Source organism: Rissa tridactyla, chromosome 2, assembly GCF_028500815.1.
Source record: "Rissa tridactyla isolate bRisTri1 chromosome 2, bRisTri1.patW.cur.20221130, whole genome shotgun sequence".
In the NCBI taxonomy this organism is placed as follows: domain Eukaryota; kingdom Metazoa; phylum Chordata; class Aves; order Charadriiformes; family Laridae; genus Rissa; species Rissa tridactyla.
In genome coordinates this window covers 7,976,652-7,997,782 of record NC_071467.1, presented here as the reverse complement: position 1 = coordinate 7,997,782, position 21,131 = coordinate 7,976,652, and the positions used below count along the sequence as shown (strand labels likewise).

The 21,131-nt window shown below is 40.5% G+C and overlaps 1 protein-coding gene across 5 annotated transcripts in view; it reads left to right on the top strand.

Moving 5' to 3' along the window:
- Nucleotides 1-1,336: 1,336 nt before the first annotated feature.
- Nucleotides 1,337-21,131, top strand: part of KHDRBS3 (KH RNA binding domain containing, signal transduction associated 3) — a 94,019-nt gene continuing 74,224 nt past the window's right edge. For all 5 annotated transcript variants that reach the window (XR_008464992.1, XM_054192346.1, XM_054192344.1 and 2 more), the window contains exon 1: nucleotides 1,337-1,837. Coding sequence is in view for 4 of the 5 variants with exons in the window: in XM_054192346.1 (XP_054048321.1) it covers nucleotides 1,750-1,837 (88 nt within the window). In the remaining variant the exon portion in view is untranslated. The remainder of the gene's footprint in view (nucleotides 1,838-21,131) is intronic.

The following is a 21,131-nucleotide window of genomic DNA, read 5'->3' as shown; positions in this document are numbered from 1 at the left end:
ATTGCAAACTTTTTTTTTTTTTTCACCAAATACAAAAGTAAGTGTGTGATTATTTGATTCACAGAGATAAGAATATTTTCAGTGGTCTTTTAACTGTAGCTTGTCACTTAAAAGTTTCTTATTGACTTTTCTAGTAAACGTTGGTTTAAAACCAACAGAGAATAAAATGTTACTTCAGCATTATGATTTCATCTTCAGTGATTTACTAATTTTCCTCTTTTCTTAGCAATTTTGCCCTTGTGCTCTGTTTCAGAGAACAGTTGGTCTCGCTTCCTTTGGGCTTATTGTCACCAAAGATTCATTGATGAAACACCTACGGTCTAATGAGGAAGCTATGTAAAGCCTCAAAGCTGAAGATCAAAGAGAATAATGATCTAACATACCAAGTGTATCCACTGAAAAAACAGGAAAATAGGCTTCAGCAACGGCTCTTAAACTTCACTTCTCTTTCATGGAAAATAGACTGCTACTGAACCACAAGCCCACTTACAATGGCCCATTGGTGTAATTCAGCAGAAATAACATTTTTCTGGCTAGTATTTACGAAGTGCTTTGCATTACTAGAGGTGTAAGTAAAAAATGCTGGATAAATTAAGAGCACCGCTGTTTGGAGGAGAAAAAGAAGTTAAACCCGAGATTTTGCTCCTCTTTTAAAAACCAGTCTTGCCTTTTTTTAGTTCCCCCTCCCCTTGAGATTTGAAAGGGAGGGTCAGGACTCTCTCCGGGCTACCCCGAGCCCCTCTCTCACCCTCTGCGGGCTCGGCGATCGGGTCCTGAGGAGAGGACTGGGCTGGGGGCAGGCGGGACCCCCTTCGCCTCGCTGCAGCTCTCCACTCAGGGCGCTCCCGCAGGCCGAACGCCCCCCCAGATCCACCGGTGCCGATGGGGCGATCGTGTGTCGAGGGGCCTGTGAGCTCTCGGAGGGACACAGCGCCAGCTCTCCTGTGCGGGGAGGGTCGGCTGAGGGTTTTAATGGGAGATCCCCCGCGCTCCAACCACCCGCCGCCCGCTACGCTCCCCCTCAGGAGCCGCTCTGCGCGTGTTACCTCAGCGCCCCTCCCGCCCGCCGGCGGGGCGGGGAACGACAAGAGCGGCCACCAATCCGAAGCTGCGGCCAATGTCTGACTGACAGGCCATATCACCCAATGGGAGCGGCCACATGAGTAGGCGGGGCGATAGTGCACGGGGCTCGACTATCACCGCCCGTTGGGCGGGGCAGCGCCCCGGGGCGGGGCTGGGCGGACAGGGGCGGGGTTTATGGGCGGTTAGGGGGCGTGGCCTCGGCAGGGATATTTAAACCTGGCGCGGAGGGGGCTTGCTGGTTCAGTCGGCGCAGCGCCGCTGGGGGAGCGGTGTGAGTGCTCCGTGCCAGCTGCCTCACGGGCTATCTGGTGGTCTACGCGCCTGTGTGCGGGGTCCTGCCTGGGTCAGCGGCTCCCGGGGCGCGTCTCTTCCTCCTTCTCCCCCCCGCTTCCTCGTGCGCCTCCGCAGAGGGATTTCTCGGCGTCCCTTGTCCGGTGTTGGGGGGGCGTCCCCCCGGCCCGCACCTCTTCCCTCCCCGCTCCCGGCCGGAGGCTTGCGGCGCTTCCCTCTGGATGCGTCCCCGCAGCCCCGGGCGGGAGGCGGCCAGCGGGAAGCGCTGCCACCGAGGATTTACCGCCGCTTGGGACTCGGACCCACGCCGCCGCCGCCCCCTTCCCCACGGGGGCACCCGGCGCTCCGGCTCCGCCGCCGCTCCAGGCCGCCGCCATGGACGAGAAGTACCTGCCCGAGCTGATGGCGGAGAAGGACTCGCTGGACCCGTCGTTCACTCACGCCCTGAGGCTGGTCAACCAAGGTGAGGGCTGGCGGCGGCCGACTGTGGCCGCTTCGTCCCGCCGCGGGGACGAGCCGGAGTTGGTGAGGGGGTGACTTTCCGCTTTGCACCGCTCGGTGGGGTGGGTTTTTTGTGTGTTCGGGCTGTTGGTGTTTACAGGCTCCTGCCCCTTCCCCTCCCTGGGCTGCGGGGAGCAGCTGAGGGGCGCTGCCCGGGCTGGGCTCTGCCCGCCCCAGCCCGGCTTCCAGGGCTGCTCCAGCGCATCCCCCTGGGCGATGCCTCCCCACATCTCGCCTCTTTCCTAGGTGGTTTTTACAGCTGCGAAGGCGTGATCGCTCACTGCTCGAGTTACACGTTATTCCGAGTTGGATTGTTGGGTAGAACAGCTTGGGTCTTCAGCGCTCTGCTTGGGCTTCCAGTTGGTTAAAACGCCAAAAGGTTTTCCTGTTTTACCCTGCTGATGTGTTTCTGAAAAATAAATAGCTTATTGCTTAAATATGTGTGAGCCTTTTTAAAAAGGAGCCTACAACTGATGCCCTTTCCAAGGAACTTTCGGCTCTATAGGTATAATATTAAGGAACCAACAATACCTTTTGGTGAATCTTTTAAAAACCTCAAAGCATATTTTCTTTTGCAATTATATAACTCCAAATAATAAGTGATTCTGACCTGTTCTTCATCTGACATGTCAGATATGCTTTAAAGTGCTAGCTCTTTGTTTCGGTGATACTACACTGAATAGAAAAGTAATATGTGGTTTACAGTGTGATCTAATCTAAATTTGGCAGTATTGTATAATCGGCAGGTGACTTTCAAGTACAGCTCTGTAGAGGCAAACACTTGATACAGTGCTTGGGATGGTCAAGTGAAATAAGTTACCAACTGATCTTCTAATATAACTTAATGACAGCACAAATGATTTGGGCTTCAATTGAAGTGCTTAGAGCTGTGCTAGTGTACTTTACTTCCTATAACAGGAATAGGTGTAAATCAATGTGGCTCCTTTTAATGCATTGTTGTAGGTTTTTGATGAATTGCAAATGCCCATCACTAAATCAGAAGGAGAATCAACTATTGTCTGAAATATTCTGGAGTTAGGGGTAACTGTCAATGTTTCAGCTGTAGAATGTGTATGCCATGTGATTTGTAGCTGCATGTCTTTGGATGGTTGGTATTTTGCATATTTTTTCCTAACTTCATGAAAATACTACTGTTGATAGTGGGAGAAGGAGAATTATGTTAATAAATACATATTTGTATTGCTTCCTGTAAATAAACTTGTTTAAATTTAGCTTGATGGCTGAGAATTTAAGGCTGTAAATTAGTGAAGTTCTCCTCCAGCTGCTGAAGGAACAGTCTTTTTTGCATATGTAAATTATTTCAGGAAGTTACAGGAGTATGTGACTTACTATTTTACAAACAGTGTTTATGGAAGTAGATATGACACTAGGACTTTTATCAAAACTGTGACTTTTTAGGACCATGGTAATTTTCGAGGTTGTCACTGAAATGAGAAATTAGAGGGCAGATGAGCTTCTGCCTGCTTTTATCATGTAATAGTTGGTATCTGCATGCATATTTTCAGCTCCAAAAATAAATTATATTGCCAGTGAAAAAAATAATGTGGATGGATGTGGATCTAATGTCTTTGTTCTAGTATGTCTCTAGATTTTTTGCTTACTTTGAGAGTGAAGTCTTACATTACATTTGAAGTATTTCACATGTTAGAGATAGCTAAAAAAGATTAAGGAGTGTGACTGTCAACTGGTTAACTGTGTTTTGAAATGCAAATTTGCATACTATCTATGTAAAATATCTATTTTGGGCAATTGTAGAGTCACCAAAAAACCAAATAAGGTGAAGTGACTGTATAATACAGTTAGGAAATGTAAGAGGAGATGTTTTACGAACCCATCTTGTTATGACACTAACTTTGTCAATGATGTTTTTTTGATTGTGACAATTTTGTGCAGCAAATATTAGTGGAAATGTATATATTATAGTTCTCACTTGTACTTCATGTGTCAGGTCCACTGAGTTTTTTTCTATGATAGTTCAGTGAGCAGGCAAATTAAATGGCTTGTCTAACTTCTTTAACTGGGTTTGTTTAGCTTTTCAATTTAGAATGAAACATGTTTCTCAGTTTGGCTTCTTCCAGATATGTGAGAATGTCTTAGCAAAGGTTTTAAGTGCTTAAAATAACCAGCTTAATTATGTAATAGCATTTTGATGTCATAATACAGATAGTAAATGTAATACTACTTAAACTGGAATACTGTAGATCAGCCAACTTTCTTCATAAACTCAAGACTGATTTGTAAGACTTGTATGGTTGAATTAAATCCTTCCAAGATGCTGAAGGAATTGAAGTGTGTGTACTGTGTAGACGGAAGAGCCGAACTGCTAACAGATTTCTAACCATGTTGAAAACTGGTTTCTAGGGAAAAGTCCCATGTTTAGTCTTCCAAAATCTGTTAATTATACTTCTCAAATGGAAGTGGACACATCTGCATATTATGCATATAATTACCAATTATAATTTGGGTATATACAAATTACATAATTTTAAATGTTAGAGGAAAAAAGTGGAACCTGAAATGCCTTTAGAGTTCCAGGGTAGCCCTTCAGTTGAAAAAGAACGATGTGGAGGTAACTGGAATGCTGCAAGAATACTCTCCAGGGCAGTATTATTAATCTGTATTTCAGAATTAAGAGATGCTAGCATCTCTTCTCTCCCTGACAAAACCTTGTTTTAAGCATTTTGAAAGCATTAAAATCAAAGATCAGTGTCCTTCATTGTTCCTGAATAGTGCATGGAAGTATTGATTTTTTTTTTTGTTGAAAACTCTGCTAAAGTATTTGATGACTTGTCTCTTTGGGACAAATATATAAGATGTATTTCTTAAATTTTGCTTTAAATGGTCATTGAAACATTCAGCTGCTGCTTAAATTTTAGAACAGGAGACTAGACTATATCCTTCACTCTCATTAAGATGATTTATTTGTATACTTGAACATTAAGCCTTCCTGAAAAGGGATATTTTTACCTGTAAACCTTTAAACATGTTATAGATTGGCAGAAGACTTATTTTGCGTGTGTAGTAAGGTGACCATGCTAATAAGATTACTTTGCAGCTGGTACAGACAATGGGAACTGGAACATTATGTCCAATTATTATCTTATTATAAGTTCTGTAATTGAAGAACCTTGGGAAAGAGGAGTTTCTGTGAAGTGTGAGTTTAGTACGTGTTTATTTGTATTTTTCCTATTTACAGCTGATATTTATGCATAATCTGAAAAATATTTTTGTGTGTGAAAGTGATGCTTGTTCTGCAATCAGGCTGGTTCTTTGTGTGTATCATTGCAGAGTACTGAGCAGCTTTACTTTTTAACCTTTTTGAGACCTTTGTTTTGGAGGCTGACTGTTTGCATGTGGGGTTGTATGTAAATGTGCAAGTGCAATGTTGATTGTGACAACTTAATTTGCGAGTGATGCTGGTAAAAAAAAATTTGGAAGATCTCTAAGAGAAGAGTTACTTTATCTTCATTGCCTTCTCTCACATCTATGCATAGTACTGATTCATGACAAGTATTTTGTGAATATTGGGTAAAGTATGTGAAATTGCAGATGATAGAAGCTAACTGTAAATAAAACATGTTGATACCAGACAAGTTTTGTCACAGGGGAGACATTAAAATGAATGCCTGGCACTTGTTTGATCTGTGTAATGTTAAATATGTAGGTAGAGAGGACTCTGTAATCAAAGTTAGGGCAACTGAAATCCTTACGAGTCCTGGTGCCATTGCTGAAAGACAGCTTTTACTTTTCTGTAGGCTGTACCTGTGGTATTTGTCCTTCCAAGCTCATTTTAGCTACACTGAGATTTGAGGTGATGTCTTAAATTGGCGAGGCTACCTTTAAATTATTGTCAATGAGATGATGTACAGGAATAAGAAGGCTTTCCATCAGTAGATGGCTGTATGTGCTAGCTCTATATCGAATGACTTTGTTGAGCCATGTGACTAGCAGTGATCAGCAGAGGCTTGCTGCTGCTTGTGTCAAATTGAGTAGGAGTTCAATAATCAAATAGACCAGTACCTCCCTAAATATCAGGGAGACTGGAGTGTGAGGAAAAGTGTACTGACTTTCTGCATTGTGGAAGATATTAACTCTCTGATTTTTTTAGCAGGTGAGGGATAGATTTGTAAAAAATCTTTGAAGTAGGAACTTATAAATTAAGGTTTCATACTGTTATTGATTTTGAATAAATGTCTTGTTACGTAAGGGCTTCTAGGTCCTTAGCAAGGACTTTCTTTAAATTTTCACAGATCTAAAAGATGTATTTGATTATATGTAGTGAAGTGACATGTATATGTTGTGATATAAACAATCACTTTGCTACTGAATTATCCACTTTCCTCTGAGGACAGTCATTTCATGGCATGGAACAGATGTGTGGTGCTGCTTGTTCCCAGTCCCTAATGGTGTTACATGTACTCCGTTGCAGAATAACCTCAAACTCTCCTTTGTTTCTCATTGTAGTCTCAATCATATGAGCAACACTTGTTTCAAGTGTCCTTGCTCTTAGAGGCTGGAAAAACACTTTATGAAGGTCATAGGCATTTTGTAAAGCAAATATAACTGAAGAAAGATGATTGGGTTTTAAGATTACTTGGAGTGTCTTATTGATTTGAATAACATAGTAAATTTTGTAATATGCCTTTCAGAGAAAGATTTTTTTTTCAGACAGCAGGTCACTTTAAGTCATCTTTCTTAGAGGTTAACTAGACAAAAGGAACTCTTCCGTTGTCTTCTAGTAATCAGACTTCAAAACAGTTTATGAAAAGTTGGGGGGGGGAATTAGTTGTTTGTCAGGCTCAGTGTGATGAGAAATTTAGTGACAGTAATGGGAATGGATATGATGTGATGGTAGAACCATAAAAATAACAGAAGGCTGATGTTGGTTCTATTTCTGTTTTCATAAAACAGCATGAAAAGTAATACAGCTCGGAGTCAAGAAGGGATATTTCAGAGACTGTCCCTTGTGTCTCAGCCTTCCTTGTTCAGTAACACTTCAGAACTTCATGTTTTTCTAATGGTTGGCTATTTGCTTTTACTACAGTGAAACTGTATTGGGAAAGTCACAGGACTTATTAACAATTAGATTCCAGTCTTGGTCCCTTAAAAGGCTGGGGAAGTGATTTATCAGGTATTCCAGTCATGTTAACAGGGCTGCTGTGAAATGCAGCTGAAGATAATCATACATACTTCACCCTAGGCTCATCTGCTCTGAAGCATGACTCTAGCCTGCAGCCACTCACCAATGATCACATTTAGTCTAAAGCTGACTTCTAATTCACTTGCACACTTACTTTGGCAGTCAATGAGAGAGATCGAATTTAAAGGTTTCAAATTTAGACTGACATGGTTTGTCACTTTCAATCCTTTTCGACACCAGCCATGCAAATTAAAACTGTAACCTTCTGAGTACTTATTTACTGGAGAAATCAGAAAGAAGGTCACAGCACCAAATGGCTGCTCTCCTGGCCTGTGGCTTGTTTGACTTAACTTGCATGTACTTAAAATCTATGTATGTGACCTTCCTGCCCTCTGAGTTTTCCCCCCCTCTGACTTGAAGGGTAATTAAGAAACAAAATTTAGGATGTGCTTTGATTTGAAAGAATTAGGTACCACAGTTCAGACCTGAGTAGCTTGTGTAAAGTATTCAGTGTGGTACTGCATGACTTTTTAATTAGCATTTAGCAGTTTCAGTAAAAAGCATGTTTAAACAGATGAACTGGTAACTGACATGCCTAATATTTTATGGTGAATTAACCAACTGTTCTTAGCTGAGCTCTGCAGGAATCTTGCAAGCTTAGTGTTTACATTATTAATACTGTTTTTCAAATAGAAAATTATAAAGGATGTTTATACTGGGCAAGTGGAGTATCTTGATAAAGTGGGGTTATCTACCCCTGAGAGCTGGGAAGGCCAGTCTCACCTGTGCAATGGGAGCTGCATGGTGGGGGTGGCAGTAGTTCTGGGAATGGCTTAAAAGCTAGCTAATTGTGAGCTCCATGTGCATCACTAGCTGGAAAATGAGTGTCTTTATGGCCTTAAGCTAAGGCTCTAAGCACTTACGGACTAGAGAATTTCATTTTGTTGTGACATTCTAGGGCCAGAAATCATGTGTCTTAATCTTGAAGAAGATAACGGGAAAACCCACAATGCTTTGCAAGCTTGAGAAGGTCTGTAGGCCTCTTGCTAGTCTGCCTTACTGCCTTCACAGAGGTAAATAAAGGTGCTAAGAGGCCCTTCAAACTGGTAATGAGGTGTCTGGCCAAAAAAGTGTGAATGAAAAAATAAAGCACAGTGCTTTAGCAATGGATGATTAACTCTTAAATAGAAGAACGGGGTAGACTTTGCATCTCTTGGCATATTTAACTCAAAATGAGATGCATTTCTGGCCACCTAATCTTTACTAAATTGTTAGGCTCTTTAAACTGCCAGTGACTTGGGATATACAATAGGTATACACTGGCTATTTATGGTAAGGAGCAGATTAAAGAGTAGCAACTGGGGAGGTGGAATGAAGAAACATTTTTGTTGAGCTGAGAAAGCTGTATTTTTGAGTGTTTCAACAACTGAGCAGTCCACGTGTTATTCTTTGTGTTTATCCTATCTGAAAATATTCCTTTGCTTGAACTCAACTCTGTCATATTTATCACTTACTGTTCTGTTTTGTGTTATTTTTATCCTTTTACCTTTTTGTCAAGGTAAAATTAATAAGAAACTGGAAAGTTAAATGGATTTCCTTCCTATTCTCCATTTCCAGTTGCTGTTTTGCTGGCTGCCTTCCATTTCTTATTTTGATGTGTTTATCAGGCTTTTGGCTTCAGCTAGCAGCTCTCAACAGGAACAAAGTTGCAAGGCAGCAAACAAATGTCAGTTTAATTCTTGCAGTTGGTAAATCTTTCACTTTTTTGGCCTATATAGGTGTTCTTTTATAGGTCTTCATTTTCTATGAGGCATTTCTTGACAAAATAATTGGAAACCAAAAAGATTAGAAATCATTTCAGTAAACCTATTGTTCTGGCACTTAATCCAAAAGAAAATTTGTTATAACAACTGCTGCTGTGCTGATCTTGGTATAATGTACTGACAGTGAAAATCCAAAGTTGCAAATCCTTTGAGGATTTACTGATTTTCTTCAACTTTATTAATCCATTTGGATTGTACAAAAGGAGTAGTCGGTAGAGGAAGATGCCTTTTCGTGGACAAGACAGAATCTAGGAGGAGGTCAAAATTGCTTCTGTTGCTCTGATGCTGCATGTACTGAATGCTTGGAGAGTAAATGCACCTGTAGTATCTTACTGCCTCATCCAGTAATGGTGCTCTGGGAACCAGATGTGTTTGAAAGCAAAAAGTTTTAGATATTTTCAGCCAGTTTCCCCTGCTGCTTTGTGATGGTGTTTTAAAAGGGTGTAGAAGTGGAAGGACTGCTTTTAATGCAGTTATTCTTGCTTTCATGTGTCGTCTTTTTCCAGTTAACTGATAAAGGACAAAAGTTGTTTCTGGTCCCTTTTGATCAGTGTCCTAATTAACTAGAGGTGGCAGTGAAGCACTGCTCTAGGCACTAACTAAAGTACTCATCCTTTCATGGTTTTTTATGCTTAACTATACCTTACACCTCTTCCTGAGTTTGAAGGAAAACAGATTTTTTTCTCTTCTAGACTTGACTTCACATAGTTTGATCACAATGCTCTTGGTCCATTTGTACAGTCATGGAAGTTCAGAAACCTAGAGTGGTTTTGCACTTTACTAATTAGTGACTGCTTCATGACCACTTCCAGCCTGTGGGGTTTTTTTTTAGGATCAAGAAGTCCTAATTTCAAGGAAGAAGGTAGTATCACAGTGACTTTTCTGTCTTCCTTACAGGGGTTCCCCAAAACTTTTGTGGTAGGTGGAGGAGTTGTTCAAAGTGAAATGGTTTCTAACTAATGATTAGACTTGGTTTCTCCCTTTAAATCCTGATGTGTGTGGAGGAGCTGATCTGCTTCACAGCAGATAGATTTCAGTGGTATCTTTAGCTCTAGTTAATGCTTGCTGCTTTTCTAGAGATATGCTAATTGATATCCTAGGCTGACCGGCCTGCAAGGTGAAGTGTGGCATCTTAGTACTAGATTTTAAGACTGGGAAGGACCACTGTGGTCTGACTTGTCTTGTGTAGCACAAATTGGTCTTAAAGATTCTTTTCACTTACCATATACCCTTGACCTTTTTATTACACCATGCATCTGTGGTCTGGAAAAATGATTAGGTTTTTATTGGCCTACTGTATAAAAGCATACAACAAAGATTTATCATGTTTTTGAAGCTTACTGTATCTGTTCTTCAGATATTTTTTCTGCAGACACTTGAAATATTCACAAAACCTGTTAATACCATGTGGAACAAATGTTGGGAATGACATAAGTGTTGTAATATAAAATGCTTGTGAGGGAACTAATAATCCTTTAAGATTTCTTCCAGCCTTTTTTTCTGTGAATCTGGGGATCTCGGGCAATTATGAATATGAACACACTTTGGAAAGAGCAGAAGTGTTCCACAATAGGTTTTCCTGTAGAATACCTACAGATCATCTTAAATACAGTGATGCTGAAATTTTGAAGATGCGATGATTTAAGATGCGATGCAGCTGTGCTTCTCCCCGCGGTGTGGAGCCGCGGTGCCGCCGCGCTGCCCGCAGGGGGAGCCGGTGCCCGGCCCGGGCGGGGCTCCCCGGGCACGGGAGGGGGGGATGTGTGCGTGTCAGCCCCGCCGCGGGGACCCGCACACGGGCGCTGGGTGACAGCGGTCTCTGCAGCCAGACGTGTTCCGTCCACATCCTAAGACGCAGGTCCCCGCTGAAAGCGGACACTCCGTTGATTGCGACTTCAGAGTTCGAGAATCATTTTGCCAATGTTACTTTTCACATAGCGGATATAAACGGTTGATGCTCTAGGTGTAAAGGCTTTAATTGGTAACTGGTCTCTTTGAAATTAGCATTGGTTGCATCTTTCTGCTTGGCCATCTTGGACGTATTTGTCCTTACTGCTCATACCTCAAGCACGAGTTTAGGCTCAAAAATAGACAGAATGCTGTGGCTGTAATAGAACTGCCTTATCTTTGGACACAGGGCTTCCAAATATGATTGAGATGTGGATGGGGGCTGAAATAGCTTTGGCCTGTGCTGTTCTCTTGATGTATGCTTTAACTAGTAAGATTGCTGTTAGTCCAATTTGATAAGTGTTGAATGAAGTTTTAAAAGAAGTACTTTGCCAGACTTTTAAGATCTAAGCTCTTAAAATCCTGGAAAGTTTAGAGTTGGAAGAGACCTTAAAAACCATCTAGTTACAACCCCCTGCTATGGGCAGGGACACCTCCCACCAGACCAGGCTGCTCAGAGCCCCATCCAGCCTGGCCTTGAACCTCTCCAGGGATGGGGCATCCACAACTTCTCTGGGCAACCTGTGCCAGTGCCTCACCACCCTCACAGTAAAGAATTTCTTCCTAATCACGTTATGATCAGCTGATTAAATGGAGAGTTCAGGGAAAGTTCTATAATGCTGCTTATAAATAGTTTGTTCATAGATACACTTAAAGAATTTACAAGTCTTCTGAAATAATAGTCCTTGTTTGGAACACTAAGTAATAGGTCATATAGTTCAATATAAGGTTAATTAAAATTGCTGATGTGTGTTTCATTATCATATAAGTGGTAAGTAGCTGGCTGTGAGATCAGCTCTATGAAGAACTCTAGACAAATTAGCCTTTCTAAATTAATGCCCCTGATAGAAGAAAATGTATGTGATTTTCTTTCTTAACTAGTAGATCATAGTTTCTTTAGACTTCAGTGGTATGCTGAGCATTATGCTAACATAATGTATTTTCTGCCTCTAAGTAGTCTGTAGGACCTCCAGACACTGCTGCCTTATTTCTGTCAATGTGCTCAAAGCAATGACCAGAGCTTTCAGTGGCTGGTTGTATTGGCTGGAAGGCTACCTGTTACGATGGCTTGCATGAAGGTGATGCTGAGAAGTTAGCGGCTCTAGGCACTAACTTACATACTCAGCTTGCTGGGTGGACTCCTGCTTGGCCTTTCTGCTGGGGAAAACAGTAACATGGTTAGAAAAAAATTAATCAGAAGTACTTTTCTTTGCCACTTGAATAAGTAGGACATAAAACTATAGGCTTTCTGTACAGTCCTTTCAGAATCCTTTGCTTAACTTGGTATTATTGTATAGGAGTAATACCTGGCTAGAGCTCAAACCAGGAGTTTGTAGTGAGTAAATTTTTCACGGTAACTCTTCATTATTCATAAGTCTGCAAGTCGTGCTAATCATGTAGGTATGCCTTGTCAGCATTTGTATGAGGTATTTTTGGGTACCTCATTTGGAAGGCTTTGGTGCAGTTATCAAAGGAGAGATTTGAAGCTTTTCTGCAGAGTCATCTGAAAAAAAAAGAGTGCAGATACAAAGAAAGCAAACATAGTCCTTTTATTCAGATTTGGCACCTTAAAATGTGGCTGTGCATACTTGTCAGTAACGGATGTCAAGCTGTGTTGTAATGAAACAAATGTTAGAGCATTATTTTCCCCTTCATTTTATATATGACTAATTAGCTATTTGAGCTGTATCAATTATAGTCAATCAGCTTTTTGTAATAACCCATTTTCCCTCTTCACCTTACAGTATTTCATCCTCCAGACAGCTGTCCTGACATGGGAGAAATTTTTACATGTAACTAATTGAAATACTAACAGAGTAGTGAATGGCAATTTCAGGCTAGGCTATGAAATGTAGAAATAAGAGCAGATGGCTCCTTCAGAAAAATAGATTAAAGAGAATAGATGCTCCTGGCCAGCTATGTAGTTAATCCCTTGCTTCTTGTCCAGAGGTACTGCCAATAGATAGGTATTATGCAAGAGCAAAATAAAAGCTGTATGAATTCAATGAAAAAAAGCTTTTCCTCATTTGCAGCTCTTTCTGATAATTTAGTTTTATGTTCATATGTAAGATATACAATAGTAAATTGAAATAATAACCTGTTAAACTAGCTGTGTGTTCCTTTGGAAAGGGATACTACAAAAAGGAACAATCCTGGGAATGTAGTTCCATTTATATTCAGCAAAGATTCATTTTAGCATTTCTGGTATTTCCTGACTCTGTGGCACGCTGAGTCTTCAGACCCTCAGATCAGATTTTGTAGAGGTATTGGTGCCTATATTTCTCCTGTTGGTTTGACAAAGACTTTAACTTCCCATGTTAAATGTCTTTTCCAGATTTATTATTAGTGGGCAGTTGGATCTTTTTCAGTTCAGTTAAGCACCTTTTTCTTGGGTTTATGTGAAGTAGCACACTCCAGCATTTTAGGTGGTTAGTCTGTTTGTAACTAGGTAAGTCATTCCTGCACTTGATCTAAAATCAATGAATCGAGGAGTAGTGAGATTTGAAACTTAATATGCACATGAACCATTCTTTAGGAAGACTTATTTGTGGGACTATAAGAACACAGTGTGACTTCTGTTTTGGTCTTTTGTTCTTCCCAAATGCACTCTTATGTTTTGTTTCTCTCCAGTAGCAAGGAGTGATAGAACAATTTACCATATTAAGTGGTTATTGCTTTCTCTGGAAACTGGAGCATCAAAATTTCCTTTCCCATACAGAAGCAATTCAGACATCACTGGACCAAGAAATAATGGCACCTCAGGTTCTTGACACGTACATGTTTGTTGTTTCTTGGCAGACAGAAGTGGTGGAGGAGTAGAAATTTTAATATATGGGATTATGAAGGCAGGTGGGGGGGCAGGCAGGGCAGCTGCCTGTTTAGTAGCATTTTCCCAGCACTACTGATACCAGTGACCAGTTTGGCTTTAGTTCTGGTGTCTCAGCTTGAATGTAGGTGTACTTCCCTGGCTGTGAATTGTTCCACTGATCTTAAAGATGTCACCGGCCTGGTGCATGTGACACTTCCTAGTAGTTGATTACTCTGTGTGAAATCTGTAGAAGTGTACTGGAATCTGCTATTCAAACTATTAAATACAGGAATTACTCCAATAAGAAAACTCATAACACAAACTATCATCACCAGGAAAAGCTGTAGTGTTCAGTGAAAGCTGGGATTTTGAAATGAGCTGGATTAAAACTAAAACCAGTAAGATTTCTAAAATTAACTCATCACATAACTAATGAGATGATGTGGCTTCTGAAACTGTGCTTTTCCACAGGGCAGTAGATGTACAAGCTGCCTTTGTTTTCCCTGATGATCTATCTTGCTGCAACCAAGGCCTGTAATGGATGACAAGTAATAAAAGTACTGCCTAAATAACAGTATCAAAAGTAGTGTTTGGGAGTACTAGACTTCTGAAGGATGTGAAGTTTGTTAAAGTAATCCAGAGTGATGTGCTGTAGTTAGTCCCTTTTGTTCTATGTGCACCAACTAACTTCCATAGGTTTGTTTCATACATCTGTGGGCCAGAATGCACAAATACTGCAGGATCTTTGGGTTGTTACCTTTTCCATAAGTATTCTGAAAGCATTTTTCAAATTCTTGAGCTATACTTGTTTTATGGATTTAAATGCAACCCATCCACAATGTTATGTCCTTTCACACTCGCCTGCAGTTTCATATTCTTTCTGTACAAGTTCACCTCTTCACCCATCTTTCTTGCACATTAAGAGTTTGTGCTTTAGTAAACAAAGTTGCAGCCGTGAAGTCTCAGGAGTCTCAGAGCGGTTTACATCAAAGGACCAGGAAACTTGTGTTAGAATCAACAAGCTGAGAAAACTATGAGCAGCAGGTTGACTGAATGCAGATATGCATGAAAGTTACTCCAGCATATTCTGTTTTCAATAGTTAATCTTTTACAGGCTCCAAAGCAGTGGTGGCATTCACTTGACCAGGGCAGTGCCACAGAACATATAGATGCTTTTCTCAATTTCCGTAGTTAGAGTGAGATAACACGTGTTGGTAGTGGTTATATTGGATTCAGTGGGTATGAGTCTTCTAAGCTGTAACAGTGGCTGGTGCTAACTGAGTTTCACTGAATTCAGTGTAGGAATTTAGATGTAGTACAGGTACTTGTGATAGCCTTGTCTCTGTTCCTTTCTCTATCCCTGTGTGAAATATGAACAATGACAAGTTTTCTTATTGGACAGAAAGTCTGTTTTTGACAGTATGGTGTTCTGGGAAGTGATGTGAAGAGATGTGTGACTTTAGAAGAATGTGTACACTCCCAGCCATGCAGAGCAGAGTAATGGTGGGGCTATGGAGAGGGGAAGTAAAGTACTGCCGTACACTGCATCTGTGCAAATCTGTTCCTCTGGCCTATTTGATGATAATCCTATGATGCAACATGAAAATCTAGCATGCTTTCAGGTTGCACACAAATCATGGCTTTTTGGGCTACAGTATTTCATGAGAAATATGCTTTGGGTTGGGGACATAATTCACTAGAACTAGTATTCTTTAAAAATACCAAAGATGGAAAAAAGTCTTTCCTCTAAAAACAAATCCTTTCAAAACTTTTCTGAAAAAAACAGTAGAAATCAAACAAGTAGCTTGCTAAAACTTAGAATCATAGAATCTTCATGGTTGGAAAGGACCTTTGAGATCAAGTCCAACCATACACACACCAAAAAAAAACCAACACACCACCACAACCAACCAACCTACAATCTCTGCCCTTCAAAGCATGCCCTGAGGTGCCACATCTATATGTTTCTTAAACACCTCTAGGGATGGTGACTCAACCACCTCCCTGGGCAGGCTGTTCCAGTGCCTGACCACTCTTTCAGTAAAGTCATTCTTCCTAATGTCTAATCTAAACCTCCCCTGGTGCAACTTCAGACCATTTCCTCTGGTCCTGTCATTATTCACCTGGGAGAAGAGGCCAACACCCACCTCCCTACAACCTCCTTTCAGGTAGTTGTAGAGGGCAATGAGGTGTCCCCTCAGCCTCCTCTTCTCCAAGCTAAACATGCCCAGCTCCCTCAGCCTCTCCTCATATGACTTGGTCTCCAGACCCCTCACCAGCCTGGTAGCTCTCCTCTGGACATGCTCCAGCAGCTTGCACCAGTGCTGAATAGAGAGGAAGGATCACCACCTTCAAAGTACTGGCAATGCTGTTCTAGTGTAGCCCAGGGTGATGGTGGCCTTCAAGCATACATTCCTGGCTAGTTACCTTGGCTTGTTAGAATTCCTGTGTCCCTGTTTGTTTGCCAGTCTGTTCTGCTGCATGGAGTTAGACCTCCACAGATACAGGAGTTTGCACTTTCCTGTGAACTAAATGAGATTCCTGTCTGCCCATTTCTACAGCTTGTCAAGGTATTTCTGAGTGTCATCATAACTCTCTGGTGTTTGAACCGCTTCTCCCTGTAAACTTGCTGAAGCTGCACTCTATCCTGTCATCCAGGTTGTTGGTGGTGTTACATAGTACTGACCCTTGGAGCATACCACTAGTGTCTGGCCCCCAGCTGGACTCATTGAGATGCCACTAATCACAACCCTCTGGGCCAGACAAGTGTATTTAGTCCACCTTGCTGTCTGTCTGTCTGGCCTGTACCTCCTCAGTGTACAGGAAGATGGTATGGGAGACAGTATCAAAAGCCCTACTACAGATGAGATGGACAACCCATCAGCTGCTTTTGTCTCATCTGTGGAGGTCAGGTTGCTGATGCAGAGATATCATATTGTTGAAGGCACTGTTTGGTATGGTGTGACTTCCTTGTCATAAGCCCATGCAGACTACTCAGTCACCTTGTCCTTCATATGCTTGGGAATGGTTTTTTCAGGGCTGTTTAATGCATCACATTCCAAGGGATTAAGGTGGGTCTTACCATTATGTTGTTCCCCAGATCCTTCTCTTTGCTCTTGAAGATAGGACTGACACTTGATTTGCCTAAGTCATCAAGACCATTCCTTGATGACCATGACCTTTCAAAAACGGAGTGGCCTGTCAATGACATCAGCCAGTTCCCTGGGTGCTTGTGAATGTTTCCTGAAATATCTGGTTTAGTGATTATTTCAAGTAAATTGTGACTTAGAGGTGTGAATTGTGTTTTATTAGGATTTATCAATAGGATATGACACCTTACTGAATTCAGGGTTGCCAGAGTGTGAGGCCGTACCCTGGCCTTCTGTTGGTTGAGATGGAGGGTGCTGGCAAAGCTCTAGAGTTGCTAAAACTGATTTTTAGAGAAGTAGGGGAAGCTAATACTGCTTTGTCTTGCTAATAGCTACATAAATCTTGCATAGTACTAGGTAAACAGTGGTACACTTGTGTAACTATCAATTATACAAAATATGGGGATGGAAGATACCTACACTACACCAAGACACATCTTTTTTAGGGTATCTTCCAGCATTAAATGTGGTTTGTTTGAATTTGGCAGATTTTTAGACTGCATTGCTTTTGCCGGTGCCCTGAAAGGCTTTAAATATGGTCTTTAATAGTGCACAAGTCTGCCTTAGAGTTTGATAACTGGATATGCTATGGTTAGTGTTTAAGCTTGGCAATAGTTTAAAATGCATGTTAAGAGCTGCAGGTCATATCCATTTTCAAATGAGATCTGAATTATGCTTTTCCTCCTTGTTGAAAGTTGTAAAGGAATCACAGAAAGTTTATTGAATAGTGCTGTGTGCATAATAAGGAAGAAAGGATATAGACCCTTCTTGATGACTAACCAAGATGACAGGTTAAATCTTGTGTAAGGGCTATCTGATTGTGTTCATACATATACATGAAAAAGACGGATCAGCTTTTTGTAAGGGCTCTTGATACAAAATATTAATTTCACTTTGTCGAAGCCCTATGCCCCAAGTAGTAGATAATCTTTATGATGGATCTCCTTCTGAAGTCCTAGATTTACATTTGAAATACACATCCAAAGTAGCTTTTTGTCTCTGCTGCCAGTTGTTGTTTTCAAATGCTGCTTTTTGAGGAAACTACTTAATACAAACTCTTCCACTTTGTTCCTACCATACCATCTAAATAGTTTAGAGGGCTTCCAGAGCTTTGTGGCTTGGGGACTTCTTGTGCTGTCATATGGAAGCATGAAAAAGTATTTGCAGAAAGAATAGTATTATCTATAGGCTATTGCTCATTAGACACAGTGGGTAAATACAAGACAGCATGGGTCCCTTTTTAGACACCTTCTCCATATTGGAAGAATCATTGTATGCCTGAGGCTTAAAGAAACCTCTGAAGGTCCAGTCTCCTGCTTAAAGCAGGAGAAAAGCCAATGCTCTTGTCAGTATTTAGGCAGTAAGGTTAGGTGTTCCTGAAGCAGGGAGGACCAGGGAAGTTGAGTGCTTTCATCCTGCCAGGATGCAGCATCCAAGTTTGAAGTGCTTGACTGAAGGACACTGGATATTCAGTGTGTATAAGTTGCCTTTGGAATTTTCTTATTTTTAAGTTATGGAGCAAATGAGTTGATGTTTTTGCAGTTAGCAGATTCCTGACTGTGCTAATGTACAAACATTCACGTTTAAAGAAAATTGTCAACAGTAGGTAAATCATATGTGAAATTTTAGCACTTTGTTATAAGTTCAGAAGTTCTCCTCACAATGAGGTAAATAATAATTTTCAGTGGGGTAGGGTGGGTATATGGGACTGAAGCCGATGTTTACATCTTGTTCTTTCCTTAGCAAGACTGACTGAATGTCTGTTCATGTCTTAAATGTTGCTTTTGACATTTTCTACTGTCGTACTTTCTACTTTATTCCTAATATTAATCAGTCTGAATGGATTTTAGTATAGTCATTTTTGATGTGGAGGTAATAGGTGTTCAATTAGTTTTGAATTGCTTAAAAAAGCCTATTCAAAATATTTGTCATATTGGTGACTGAAATGTATTTTCAGATCAGTGCAGACAGTAGTACTTAGACTGTAAAATAGAACTTACATTGCCTGTGAATGCAATTTAAATAAAGATTGGTTTAAGTCCTTCAACAGGGTTATTATTAATTTGAGTATGCTGAATGTTGTAGACATCATTCTAGCATGAACCACTTATTTTATTGTAAAGTCAAATTAGATTCATTGTCAGTTGCTTCCACAAAATTAAGGTGGCTTATAAAAGACAGTTATTCTGAATTCAACTGTTGTAATAATGTGCGTTTGTTGAAACAAATTCCTGTGTTTCTTATGCACAGTTTGTGCTCATAACATATTACTTATGCCAGTTCAGAATTAGGACCTACTGTGGAGGCTAAATTTGTGATTTAAAAAGGCTTTTTTTTGATGGCTGAGGAGGATACACAGGTTTTTTCCGAAGTTCATGGAGGTATGGGGATGGGTGCAGTAATGGGGCAGCTGCATTAAAAATTGAAAACTTTGTTGCATTTTTGATTTGAGTCTTATAGACACATTCAGGATAGATCTAGATGTAGCCATTCCTGATATATTTAACTCCCTTATTTTCAAATTTTTGAGGCTATATTTTATTTGCTTGATTACTTTAGTTCTTGTATTTGCCTCTTTCAGGAAGCTACGCCAATCAGTATTTGCTTTGAAAAAATCTTATGGATGGAAAAAGTGATGTTTGTCGAAGTGTTTACTTCAGAAAATGTTTAGCCACTGCTGTCTTAATATTGTTTTTTTTCTGGTGGATTGGGATGCTACATATAATTAAAACTGAGGAATTCTGTGTATCGTGTGACTATGTAGAAAAAAATGCTTTAACTAGGCTATGCTAGACATGTTTTAAGATACCCAAAAGCAGGAGGCTAAGTTTATCTCCTGTTTAGTGTGAAAATTGGGAGGGTCATCCAGCTTCATACTGGCCAAGAGGACAGAGTGGGTAGTAGGTCTCTTAGAGGCTGCCTTTAGGAAATCTGTGGGGTTTAATAAATTTCAAGAGGCTTTCTGAAATAAAGTCTTAGTGTATTGATTATAGGCCAAGTTCATGTTGTGCAGTACTACTGTCAGCTGAAAAGACAAAAACCCCTTGTTGGAGAGGTACTGTTTCCGATAACTTTTAATTGCCCCATTGGTGGGGAGGAAATAAATGAGTCCAGTGTAAGAGAGGTATAATCTGAAACACAGCTGAGACCATTTTATGACAATAATGAGATCAAGCTGTCATCAATGTCATTAAAAATTGGACCTATCGTTGGGTTCATTCTGTGATACTGCACTTTGGATTTAGCAGAACAAGTCATGGAAGGACTGTGAGCAATAAGTCAACATCCAGCATAGCAGTCTTCCTATGACTTGGCTTCATTGCAGATGTTCTGTCTGTTACTGTTTTCAGAATAGGTGTGCTTAAAATGTGCCTTCTGAGAATAAATATGGATTTTGTCACAATGAAAACTTTCCAGTAAGAAACACGATAGACTGCTGGGGAATTTTACACAGGATATAAAAGTAATCTCTTAATCCCAAAGACTGTTTCAAAAGTGCTTGCTGATACTCTGAACTGGAAGGATTGTAGAAAGTTTGAGGAAACTTAACTGATATTGTCCATGGTTTTTCCTCCATTAAGGAAAAATTGTTTTTGGTATGAAACCTGCTACAACTGCCTTGGAGTCCCCTCCTCTGGAAGCCTGTCTCTTACCAAAGCTTGGGTGTGTTCCTTAAAGGAGATCTTTATCAAATCTGAACTAATAAGCCAAAGTCTGGTTTTATAGTACTATCACTTTAATATTTTTTCTAATGTGAAACCATAAGGGATCATACTGTCAGACCCAGTATCCATCTAGCTCAGTGCTGTATCTCCAGCAATGGTCAGGAGCGGAAAGTTTTTTTTCAAGTAAAAGGACAGGGAAAGTATATAAAGACACTTCCACAGCCTTCAGTTTGTCTTAAGAACTTTCTGAAATGAAGATGGTGTTTTTTTTGAGTTAACTATGAAGTCTTGAGAATTTGCTAAGAAATACTATTGTTATTGGGGCATGCCTCCATAGCTATGTAACAAACTTGTTTGGTTGACTTGGTCTAAATTTTGATGTTTCTTTCTCTTAGCTACAAGCTAATACAATTGGAATTGTCCAAATAAAGCAAAATATATTACTGCTGTTGTATAGTGTTAGCAATTTCCAGACCTACTTCAGTGTATTTGTCAGGCATTATTTAGGAGTATTTATAAAAAGGATAATGTTCTTACAGTATTTGCGTTTTCAAATTTAATGTGAAAACTATTTCTAGTGAAATTGCAATGATGTTCTGTCAACACCTTGTTTTCTGAAGCCATGATCATTTGCATGTCCTAGAACTTGAGCTGTGGATTCTTCATTCTTCCGTCTACAGTAGAAAAAGAATTAGTATGAAA